The 12,184-nt window shown below is 40.4% G+C and overlaps 1 protein-coding gene across 1 annotated transcript in view; it reads left to right on the top strand.

Moving 5' to 3' along the window:
* Positions 1 to 12,184, top strand: part of LOC139169795 (sodium- and chloride-dependent GABA transporter 2-like) — a 96,579-nt gene that overhangs the window by 33,871 nt on the left and 50,524 nt on the right. The window contains exon 6 of the mRNA XM_070756447.1: positions 97 to 229. Coding sequence (XP_070612548.1) covers positions 97 to 229 — 133 coding nt within the window. The remainder of the gene's footprint in view (positions 1 to 96; positions 230 to 12,184) is intronic.

The raw sequence follows: 12,184 nt of genomic DNA, 5'->3' as shown, positions 1-12,184 counted from the left end.
CAAGGTACTGGGTAAAACACACTATGGAAAAAGCAGAAAAATGTTTTTTCCAGGACTACAAATGAAGCAAAACGTATTCAACATTTTCATTCACAGGCGAAGAGTGTTAAACATTTCGGATGGCATAGAACATTTGGGCACAGTGCGTTGGGAACTGTCGCTTTGCCTTCTTCTGGCCTGGATCATCTGTTATTTCTGCATTTGGAAAGGGGTTAAGTCTACAGGCAAGGTAAGCGGCTTCATTTCCTTTCGAATTTCTAGATACCTTAATGTCAGACACAGGGATTCAGGACCACGAATCTGGTCGGAGCCTACAAGGTTTAATCAAGATTTATCCAGCACAAATCTTATATTGAATAATATAAGATCTCATTTTCTATATCCAAGAATGTGGTCAACATGGCGCCATATAAGACTCAACATAATTCAGAAGGGTTTGGAAAGATTGTGGGAATAGAAACATAGAAACATAGCAGATTGACGGCAGAAAAAGACCTCATGGTCCATCTAGTCTGCCCTTATACTATTTCATTCATTTCATTTCATGCCGCCCCTCTCTGGAGACTTGGAGGGGCTCACAACACAAAACATGATACAAATTCAACAATAAAAAACAATTTAAAACCCTACGTATAAAAAACAATCATACATCACAGACAAACCTTGCGTAAAACAGGGAACGGCCCGGGGGAGTCAGTTTCCCCATGCTTGACGGCAGAGATGGGTTTTGAGGAGTTTCCTGTATTTTATCTTAGGATGGATATGTTCCGGGCGGGCTGGCAGGGGGATGTCGAGCACGCGCGCCTGACATTGAAAATCATCTTCGCCGGCCTCCGCTGTGAGAACGCCTGCCCCGCCTCTCCTACAGCCTCCTCGCTGACAGCCCGGGACGAAAGCGCTCTCGGCAAGAGGGGCGGGGTGGGTGTTCCCGCTGTGGGAGGAGCTGCGCCCCAAGGCGGAAACCAGAGGAGGAGAAAGAGAGGCGGATCGGGTGGGCGGGCGGGGGGCGAGAAGCCAGGGGCGTGAGGGGGCTGGAGGCGCTGGGGGGGGGCTTTGGCCTGATTCAGCATGGCTCTTCTTATGTTCTTATCCAGCCTGTGGGCTGCGAGTTTGACACCCCTGCTCAAAGGGTCTGCACAAGAGGACAATACCTTCTCCATTAAATATCAACATCTTGGAAAGCCACCTTAGATCACTGCTGGTTATCTATATAGCCAGAGTCTTCCTGCATTAGTAGCCTACCATGGCTCTGGAATGGCATAAAAAAATTCAATTTTTACACCAAGTTCAAATTTGTAATCCCATCTCCATGATTAATGTTCCCCTCATTTTCTGGATCTATTTGCTATCCCTCAGTGCTGGGGCGCAGTCTTCCTCTTAAATGAAAACTAATGAGTTCACACTTTCTCCAATTCTCAGGCTGTCCCTACAGGTTTGCAAATCCTTAGCTTCATTTCCTACCTTCATGAAGTTAATTTGCCATGCTGAGCAGCAATTCACCATTCTGCATTTAGACAAATTAATCTGCTACAACCCCGGTTGGGTAGCGCTAAGAGACCAAAAATCCTAATATTATATTTTGAGTAGCAGCAGCGGCAACCCAGGATTTTGGAAAGACTTTCCTTCTCCATTTGCTTTCTAAGAGATTAGAAAGGAATTTGTTTGTACTCCGGGGTCAGCAACTCATAGCTCAAGGCTTCGTGCAGCCCCTATCCTTGATTCAAAGTTTTGCTTTAAACCTCCAAACCCGGTTCCCCAGCTCTGATCGCGGCTTTGTTCCTGAGATTCTTAGAGGCTGATTTTAAAGAAAAAAGTGAGCTCCACATGCAAAAATGATTCAGTCTCTTTTATTGGCTGAACAAGATCCTGAAACTAGGCTATCAGCATGCGAAGCATGTATTTCACATTTGGGAGAACCAAAGCAGCAAAGATACCCTTTAAAAGTTCCATAATTAATCCATAAATTCCTTTTATCCGAGATTTCTTTTCCCACTTCTCATTATTTTTATTTTTCAATTTCCCTTTAATGTTTGTTTCTTCTTTGCTAGATATATCTTTGCAAATGTCATTTTATAGCAATATACTCAGGGAAGGGCCACCTGTTGCCAGAGCTCCTGGTGCGCTCCCGGTGGCTTGCGTGCCTCCAGTGGGCGCACACGCATCATGCGGGAGTGTGCATTGGGGTGAGATTTGTCTTCCTGTGCATGTGCAGAAGATGAGTTTCACACAAGCATGCTCATGCACCCCGAGTCTTTGGAGAGGGGCAGCATACAAATCTAATAAATAATCATAATCACAATCACAATCGTAATCACAGTGACAGTGACTGTGTCTATGACTATGACTAGATTATGATTATGATTATGATTATGATTATGATTATGATTATGATTATGATTATGATTATCATTATCATTATCATTATCATTATTTATTAGATTTGTATGCCGCCCCTCTCCAAAGATGATGATGATAATAATAATAATAATAATAATGATGATGATGATGATGATGATAGTGATAGTGACATTGACAGTGACTGTGACTGTGACTTTGACTAGATTATGATTATGATTATGAGTATGAGTATGAGTATGATTATGATTATGATTATGATTATAATTATGATTATTTATTAGATTTGTATGCCGCCCCTCTCCAAAGATGATGATAATAATAATAATAATAATAATAATAATAATAATAATAATAATAATAATAATAGTGATAGTGATAGTGATAGTGACATTGACAGTGACTGTGACTGTGACTTTGACTAGATTATGATTATGATTATGATTATGATTATTTATTAGATTTGTATGCTGCCCCTCTCCAAAGATAATAATAATCACAATCACAATAATAATAGTAATAATAATAATGATAGTGATAGTCATTGTGATTATTATTATTATTATTATTATTATTATTATTATTATTATTATTATTATTACTACCCAATTTTCAGTGATTTCTTTGGCTCTTTGCATGCACGGAAGCAAAACCCCCACTGAAAAGCAGTGAAATCTCACAAGCATCCTTGTGTGAGATTTGGTTTCCTACACATGTGCAGAAGCCAAATCTCATGGTGGCTGCGCACCTGACTGTACTGACTGCAGCCCACTATGGGATATACTCTATGGCAGTGATGGCGAACCTATGGCACACGTTCCAGAGCTGGCATGCTGAGGTCTCTCTGCTGGCACACAGGCCATCGCCCCAGGTCAGTTCTCTGTGGCATTTCTTTCATGAGCTTGTTTCCCTGCAAATGATGAAACAGAAGCTCACAAAAGAAAAATATCTTACCTCTTGTGTGCTGCACGCACGCTCTTTTGGCACCCAATGAAAAAAGGTTCGCCATCACTGCTCTAAGGTAACCTGAATAATTTTGGAATGTCTTCTAAAATCAGATTAATTAAGAGAAAGGCTATGTCTACATTCAGCATCAGCTGACCCATAACAACTCTGCCTTGGATGCTTTTCCTAACACCTGCTGGGATCCCGTTGTGTAAGGAAATGGCACAGGATGAAAGCTTTGCTTACAGTTCTGAAAGCCCAACAAAGGGGGGGAAAACACGATGAAGGTAATAGAGGGGAAAAACACTTTTTCTAAAGTTCACAAGACTCGTTTCATCATCGCAATATCCCACGTTGGGGAGGACCACGAGAGTTCATTCTTGCTTATTTGTGTAGCTGGTTCTATGTAACATCTGGCTGAGGACTTCGTTTAGGAGTTTCAAAAGGCCAGTCTTAAGTTTGTTTTCAGCAATGGATGTTCACTGCGTGATTTGGCCCCGGTATAATAATAATAATAATAATAATAATAATAATAATAATAATAATAACAACAACAACAACAACAACAACAACTCTGTAAAGAAACAGATGAAACAATCGATCACATACTCAGCTGCTGCAAAAAGATCGCACAGACTGACTACAAGCATAGACATGATGCTGTGGCACAGATGATCTACTGGAACTTGTGCCGGAACTACCATTTACCAGTGACAAAGAACTGGTGGGATCATAAGCCCGAAAAAGTGGTCGAAAATGAAAAAGCAAAACTACTGTGGGACTTCCGACTTCAGACTGACCGAATTCTGAAGCATAACACACCAGACATTGTGATCGTGGAGAAAAAGAAAGTATGGATCATCGACATCGCAATCCCAGGGGACAGCAGAATTGAGAAGAAGCAGCTAGAGAAATTAGTGAAATACGAAGATGTAAAAATCGAGCTGCAATGACTCTGGCATAAGCCCGTGAAAGTGGTCCCAGTGGTACTTGGCACGCTGGGTGCAGTGCCAAAGGATCTCAGCAGACATTTGAAAACCATCGGAATTGACAAAATCTCCATCCATCAATTGCAAAAGGCTGCTTTACTGGGATCGGCAAACATAATTCGCCGCTGCATCACACAGTCCTAGGTGCTTGGGAAGTGCCCGACTGGTGATGAAATACGAAATCCAGCATAGTGATCTCGTTTGCTGTGCTGTACTGACATAATAATAATAACAATAACAACAATAATAATAATAATAATAATAATAATAATAATAATAATAATAATCATCATCATCATCATCATCATAATCATAATCATAATCATAATAATAATGTATTAGATTTGTATGCCGCCACTCTCCACAGAATTCTGGACGCTCCAATCTATACACAGGCAGGGAGTGATATTTCATTTAGTCCATATTTTTAAGGCAAAAGTGTATCTCACTTTTCAGACTTATGTGTTCTGATAAAACAACATTACTATTTACGGACCAGACTATTTATGAGACCGTCTTCTGCCACATACCTCCCAGAGACCAATAAGATCACACAGGGTTGGCCTCCTCCGGGTTCCATCAACTAAATGATGGAGATTGGTGGGACCATGAAGGAGGGCCTTCTCTGTGGCTGCCCCGGCTCTATGGAACCAACCTTCCCCCCTGGTGACTGTACTGCTCCCACCCTACTGACCTTCCGAAAGGCTGTGAAGACCTGGCTTTGCTGGCAGGCCTGGTGGCCGTGTATGCTTACATCTGTCACAGCCGAATTGTTTGATTGGTATGCATGTTTGCTTTGTTTCGATTGTTTTGCTTGTGGGTGTTTATAACATTTTTTAAAAATCATTTTAGTATTTAATACTTGACTTCTTTTTATTATTGTATTTGTATTTTTATATTGCTGTAAGACGCCCTGAGTCCCATTGCGACTGGGCAGTATAGAAGTCGAATTAAATAAATAAACAAACATTAGAGCCATCATAAAAAAGGCACAACAACAAAAAAATGTTCTCAGACCATTGTGACTGGCCCAGCAGCTATCGATACAGTTTTATGGAGAAATTTCTGGATCTGTACAGAAACCAAACAGGATAGGTACAAACTCCAACAGATAGTTAGGACTGCTGAAAGAACAATTGCAACCAGTCGGCCTTCCATAGAAGGAAATCTGATAAAATATCATACAGATCCCTCACATCCTGGATATAAGATGTTTCAACTCGGGATGGTGGAAGAGGGACTTCTCGCCACAGGATAACTTGCTGCCGGGCAACTCAACAATTCAATTTAATTATTTCAAACAATTGAACAGTTGTTTTAATTTTTGTCATTTGCATTTTGTGCCTCCTTTGGCATCATGCAGAATGCAGCTGTGCGAGCGGTCATGGGCCTTCCTAGGTACGCCCATGTCTCTCCAGCACTCCGTGACCTCCATTGGCTGACGATTGGTTTCCGAACGCAATTCAAAGTGTTGGTAATGACCTATAAAGTCCTACATGGCATCGGGCCAGATTATTTACGGGACCGCCTTCTGCTGTATGAGTCCCAGCAACTGGGCAGGTCCCACAAAGTCGGCCTTCTCCAGGTCCCGTCAACTACTAGACAATGTCGCCTGGCGGAGCCTAGAGGAAGAGCCTTCTCTGTGTGGGCCCTGACCCTCTGGAAGCAGCTCCCCCCAGAGATTTGTTCTGCCCCCACCTTCCTTGCCTCCTGCAAGATCCTAAAGCCCAACCTGTGCCAACAGGCCTATGACCATTGGACATTAGCCCCCGGCTGATGAATGGAATGTATGTTTGATGGTTTAAATGAGAGTGATTGGTATTTGGGTTGGGTTATATGATTGGGTTGTATGATTGTTTTTAATTAAGGGTTTTAAAACTGGTTTTTTTGCTTTTAACATTGGATTTGTGTATTGTATTACCGTTCTGAGCTGCTCCGAGTCCTCGGAGAGGAGCGGCATACAAATCTAATAAATAACAATAAATAAATAACTAATAAATAACAAACTCAAGGACTCAAGACCCATCCCACCACTAAAAGGACCCAACAACAAAGGATGCCATGATGAATCAACCAAAGCTAAACTCTTCAACACATTCTTTGGTGGGATGTTGTAGCAGACAATTTTGTGTACTAAGCTTAGGCCAAACCATAGGCGGCGCAGTCAGAAGTGGGTTCTAACTTACCTCACTGCTAGTTCAGTTCCTTCCACACCGTATGGAAAATAAAAAACAATCCCTCCCAAAAGCCAAAAAAAACAAGATGGTGATGCATGCGCAGTGCAAGAAACTTGGGTTCTGTGCATACGCAGAAGAAAAGAAAAAACTGGGAAAAAATTGGGGGAAAAAAATCCCTTCTCAAAAATAAATAAATTTTAAAAAAGATAACAGAGGACTGGCACCGACAGAACCAGTTCCATGACGTCATCGTGACATAACCAGTGGCTTGCTATCGGTTTGGGTGAACTGGTCCGAACCAGTTTGAATCCAATTCTGAGTGTAGTTCTTAGATGAGTGATGGCGAACCTTTCTCCTTTGGGTGCCGAAAGTGTGTGCTCACACACTATTGCACCTGGGTGAGTGCCCACACCCATAATTCAATGCCTCCCCTCCCCCCCGGAGGCCTTCTGGAGGCCAGAAACAGCCCATTTTCCAACTTCTAGTGGGCCGGTAGACCTGTTTTTCACACTCCCCAGGCTCTGGAGGCTTCCCTGGAGACTGGGGAGGGCAAAAACACCCTCCCCCACCCCCTGGAGGCACTCCAGAATGAAAACGCCCCCCCAGAGCCTCGGTGCAAGACGAAAATCAACTGGCCAGTACACTCATGCATGCTGGAGCTAAGCTAGGGCAATGGCTCGCGTGCTGGAAAATATGGCTCCGTGTGCCACCTGTGACACCCGTGCCATAGGTTTGCCATCACTCTTCTAGGTTGTCCAAGCCCAAAATTTCAAGCCTGCTGGCATAAAGTATTGTATTATGAGCAGAGGAGTAGAGTACTCTTATTGTTAAATACCTCTGGACTTGCTCAATTGTTTTATTTATTTATTTAATTAATTAATTATTTAATTATTCTTTGTCCAATACACAATACATATGGAAGAGAATAGACATGAACTAATATATATATAAAGATAATATGTAAAATAGAAGAGAAAATATATGAGAGGAAGAAAATATATATGATATATGAGATAAAGGGAAGACAATTGGACAGGGGACGAAAGGCACACTAGGGCACTTATGTACGCCCCTTACTGGCCTCTTAGGAACCTGGAGAGGTCAATCATGGATAGACTAAGGGAGAAATGTTGGGGGTTAGGGGTTGACACTATTGAGTCCGGTAATGAGTTCCACGCTTTGACAACTCGATTGTTAAAGTCATGTTTTTTACAGTCAAGTTTGGAGCGGTTAATATTAAGTTTGAATCTGTTGTGTGCTCTTGTGTTGTTGCAGTTGAAGCTGAAGTAGTCATTGACTGGTAGGATGTTGCAGCATATGATCTTGTGGACAATACTTAAATCGTGTTTTAGTTTTTGTATTAATGTCCTACATATAGTGTGGATTCCAGGCAAATGAACTGTATTTGAGAAAAGTTTTTCTAGTCTGCCCTAGTTTGTAATATAATGTTACTGGAGAAGAAGTTTCATAAACTTAAGTTAACAACTCTAATGCTTTTTTTTTTTGGCAATGCTGTTACAGTGAGCTCTGAGGCTTAGATCATTTGAGATGCATACTCTTAGGTCTTTGACAGAATAAGGGTCATCTACGAGGTCTTGTCTGCCCAGCTTGCATTTAGCGTTCTGGGTTTTTGTTGCCAGTGTTGTTCAACCATTCTGACAAATAGCCAAGGTCGCTTCGTAGGGAAGCAGTAGGTGGTGTTAAATATTTTTACATCATCAGCGAAGAGGACGCAACTACTGTACTTATAATACGATTGCAAATTTAGTTCTATTCCTGTGCAATTCCAAACTAATCGCTCCTCTACCCAACTGCTTGGAAATATTTCACTTTGCTTCTTCTCAGATGGACAATATGAGTTTTAGGGGAATGAGGGCGTGATAGTGGTAAAAAAACCCTCTGTGAAGTGTTCTCAAACATTCTCCATTCCATCGCAGCAGTAGCTTCACACATCTTGTGAAACTTGTCAAGATATTTCAAAATCAAAGGAGAAAACACCAGGGGGAGAATTCGAGTCCCCTTCAGATGAATGACATGGAATAAGTCACTTGGAAAAAATATATATAAACCCCTGTGAACTGAACTGAACAGAATTAATTTTATTATGCAACACCATGAAGCAGTGAACAATATTTTGATCACAGTAGGCTTTCTAGAAGCGAAATCCCCCTGAAACACTGTTTTAGAAACAAAGGGAATAAAAGGTCACATCTAAGCCAAACATCTGTTATTGCTTCTTTGAATCAACATGAATCAGCAATGTTGGATTATTGCCAGGCTTTACAACAAAGCAAATATTCTGCTGTTTTCAGGACACCCATTTCAGGTCATTAGATTCATTGGTAAGTTCTTGAAATCCTAGAGCCAAAAGCCTTAGTATGTGATGTGTTATTACCTTCAAGTCTACTGAAGTACAGGTGGGAGAATTCCAGCAGTATTATCATAGCTTCATTGACATCCTTCAGTCTCGAAAGACCATGGTATTGTGCTCTGGATTCCCCATCATCATAGCTGCATAGGTCTTCTATGTTGGCTGGAGAATTCTGGGAGTTGAAGTCCACAAGTCTTAAAGTTGCCACGTTTAGGGACTGCTGGTATATCACTATTGAAAGCCCCAGGTGCTGAAAACATACATCAAGCAGTAGCCAATATTTAAGAATCTGGTCAGTTTCTTATGAGATTTGCTGCCTTGAGCTCTTATTGACTATTTTAATAATAAGGGTTTTAAATTGTTTTTAAGTATTGGATTTGTACACTGTTTATTATTGTGGTGAGCCGCTCCAAGTCTCTGGAGAGGGGCGGCATACAAATCTAAGAAATTATTATTATTATTATTATTACTGTATTATTATTATTATTATTATCATCATCATCATCATCGTCATCATCATCATCATCATCATCATTATCATTATCATTATCATTATCATTATACCAAAGATGGGATATAAATGGATATAGAATTTATTCTAACAAATGAATAATAAGAAAATTGATAAGGTAGGAAATTAAGTGTCTTAAGTTGGGCAGTGAAAGTATTCAGAATTATTTGTTTTTATTCCAGTGGGTGAAAAGGTTTATAAATCCTTGGGAAGGAGATTTGGCTTAAAGAAGGATTTGATTTATGCTGTTTCTAGCTTACAAACTAAAAAAAAACCCAAATTAGTATAAAAGCTTGATTGTTTTCTTTTTACGGCAGGGAGAGAATATCTGTAGACATGGAAAAACACAGAAGCAGAAGAGGGCCATGATTTTTTTTTTTTTAAAAATCTTCCTTCCTCCTTTTTCGTTAAAATAAATCTTCTATCATCCAAGAATGCATTGAACACATGGGTTATTCTTCAAGTCAGTATCTAAGCTTGCTTGTATAGGAGAAAGAGTGACAGAACTTGGGTGTAGAGTCAAAAGAGGAATCAGTCTACAATCTCTATGGGCTTAGTTTAGTTTATTAGATTTAGTTTAGTTTATTAGATTTAGTTTAGTTTATTAGATTTTTATGCCGCCCCTCTCCGAAGACTTGGGGCGGCTCACAGCATAGCAGTAATACAATACATTACAAATCCAATAATAAAAAATTAAATCCATTTAAAAAGACATTAATAACATAATAAAACCCCTAACTATGCAGTCTAATGAACCTAATCTATCATGCAGTAAGGCCAAAAATATAATAAAAAGTGGGAAAGATGGTAATTATCCCCATGCCTGGCGACAAAAGTGGGTCTGCCAGGACCCAGGGGAAGAGCCTTCTCTGTGGTGGCTCTGACCCTCTGGAACCAGCTCTCCCCATAGATTAGGATTGGCCCCACCCTCTTTGCCTTTCGGAAACTCCTTAAAACCCACCTCTGCTGTCAGGCATGGGGGAATTGAAACATCTCCCCCTTGCCCATGTAGTTTCTGTGTATGATTCGACTGTGTGCTTGTTTTTTATATATTGGGGTTTCTTTTGGATTTTTTAACCTAAAACTGTAATTTAGATTGCGAAATATTAGATTTGTTACTATGTATTGTTTTTTACCATTGTTGTGAGCCGCCCCGAGTCTACGGAGAGGGGCGGCATATAAATCCAATAAATCTAATCTAATCTAATCTTCAGCATTTTACGGAAGGCGAGGAGGGTGGGGGCTATTCGAATCTCTGGAGGGAGTTGATTCCAGAGGACCGGAGCCGCCACAGAGAAGGCTCTTCCCCTGGGTCCCGTCAGCCGACATTGTTTGGTCGACGGGACCCGGAGAAGGCCAACTCTGTGGGACCTAATCGGCCGCTGGGATTCGTGCGGCAGGAGGCAGGAGTCTAACTCCTCTTGAATTCTGTTGACCCTTATCTAATGTCAAGATAGTGCTACTGTTAGTTGAGTAGATTCCTATGCATAGGAAGGAACAGTAATAAATTAGTTTAATTGGAACTTCACATGCGGTCCTGATCTTTCACGCCTGATAGATTTGGAAGCACTGGTAGCACAACCAAGTAACAGGGTTGTCATAAGGTGCATGGATAAATAGATGCTGAGTCAAGTCATATTGAGCTATTTCGTAATCTACTGCATAGCCTTAGAGAAGGGCTGCAATTTTTTTTACTATGGCCATGGTTTATTGTGAGGGTGTGGCTTGATGGTCATGTGACCAGGTGGGAGTGGCTTGACAATCATGTGACTGGGGGTGATTTAAAGGTCATGTGACTGGGTGGGAGTGGCTTACCGACCAAGATAAGTTCTCAAATAGGTGCTTGGACTCTTTTTCAGTTGATTAAATCACATTATATGAATAGTCACAAAAAGGGCAAATGACAGACAGCGTTATCTGTTGAGGAGCACAGTAACATTTTAAGGTTTTGCACTGAACCCACAAGGTTCAGTATGATAACAGATTAGGCAAGTAGTTCAATGTTCTTTAACTTCAGTTCTAGATAACAATTAAATGATTAAAGCGTTTATGAGTAAAAACATGCTATTTAATTATTTTCTATTTTAAAAGTAATTAAGGATCATACTAAGATGCTAGAGAAGGAAGGACAATAAAAAAACTATTAAGTATTCAATAAATAGTGCATAAACCTACTACCCCCACTGTGCCCTGCTCCCCCCCCCCCCTGTGGGGGTAGCAGCCCATCACTGCATAGCCCTTTCTATAGCTATCTATTGTAATTCAGGAGATACTTGACTCAATTAACAGATTATATTAACATAGTTGCCCTAGTTTTTTGGAAACTTTATTCATTTCTGGAATCAAGCATTTGTAGAAGTGTATGGTACTTTATCTTTTAGAGTGACATTAATTGTGGTGACTTGTGAACAAGAGGTGAGAACAAAATTTTCTTTTAGTGTTTTGGTTTGGCTATATCGCAGAGAATAGAGTAATTTCCATGCTGCATCTACAAAAAGGTTAAGTGTTGAGCCAGTTAAGTGGACATGCATGAGTTACCAACTCCTTTTTGATCTGTAATTTCAATTCAAAAATAAGTGAAAGACAACCTCCTTTTGTGGATATATTCTAAGCCAATGGACCAAGGAATTAAAAAAGGTTTTTTTTTAGAATCCCTGTTCATATGTATTTTTCCAATTAAACTGTAACTTTTGTTTTTGTTTTTTTTAAAAAAAATAGAATTTATTAAATATATACATATATAAAAGACACACATTAACAGATCGTTGTGTTCATAGGTTGTAAGTACATTTGTAACTTTTCTGTTACAACACCATACAACAAATAACCCCCACCC

The sequence above is a fragment of the Erythrolamprus reginae genome, chromosome 6, assembly GCF_031021105.1.
Source record: "Erythrolamprus reginae isolate rEryReg1 chromosome 6, rEryReg1.hap1, whole genome shotgun sequence".
NCBI lineage: Eukaryota > Metazoa > Chordata > Lepidosauria > Squamata > Dipsadidae > Erythrolamprus > Erythrolamprus reginae.
This window is presented reverse-complemented; position numbering and strand designations above follow the sequence as displayed.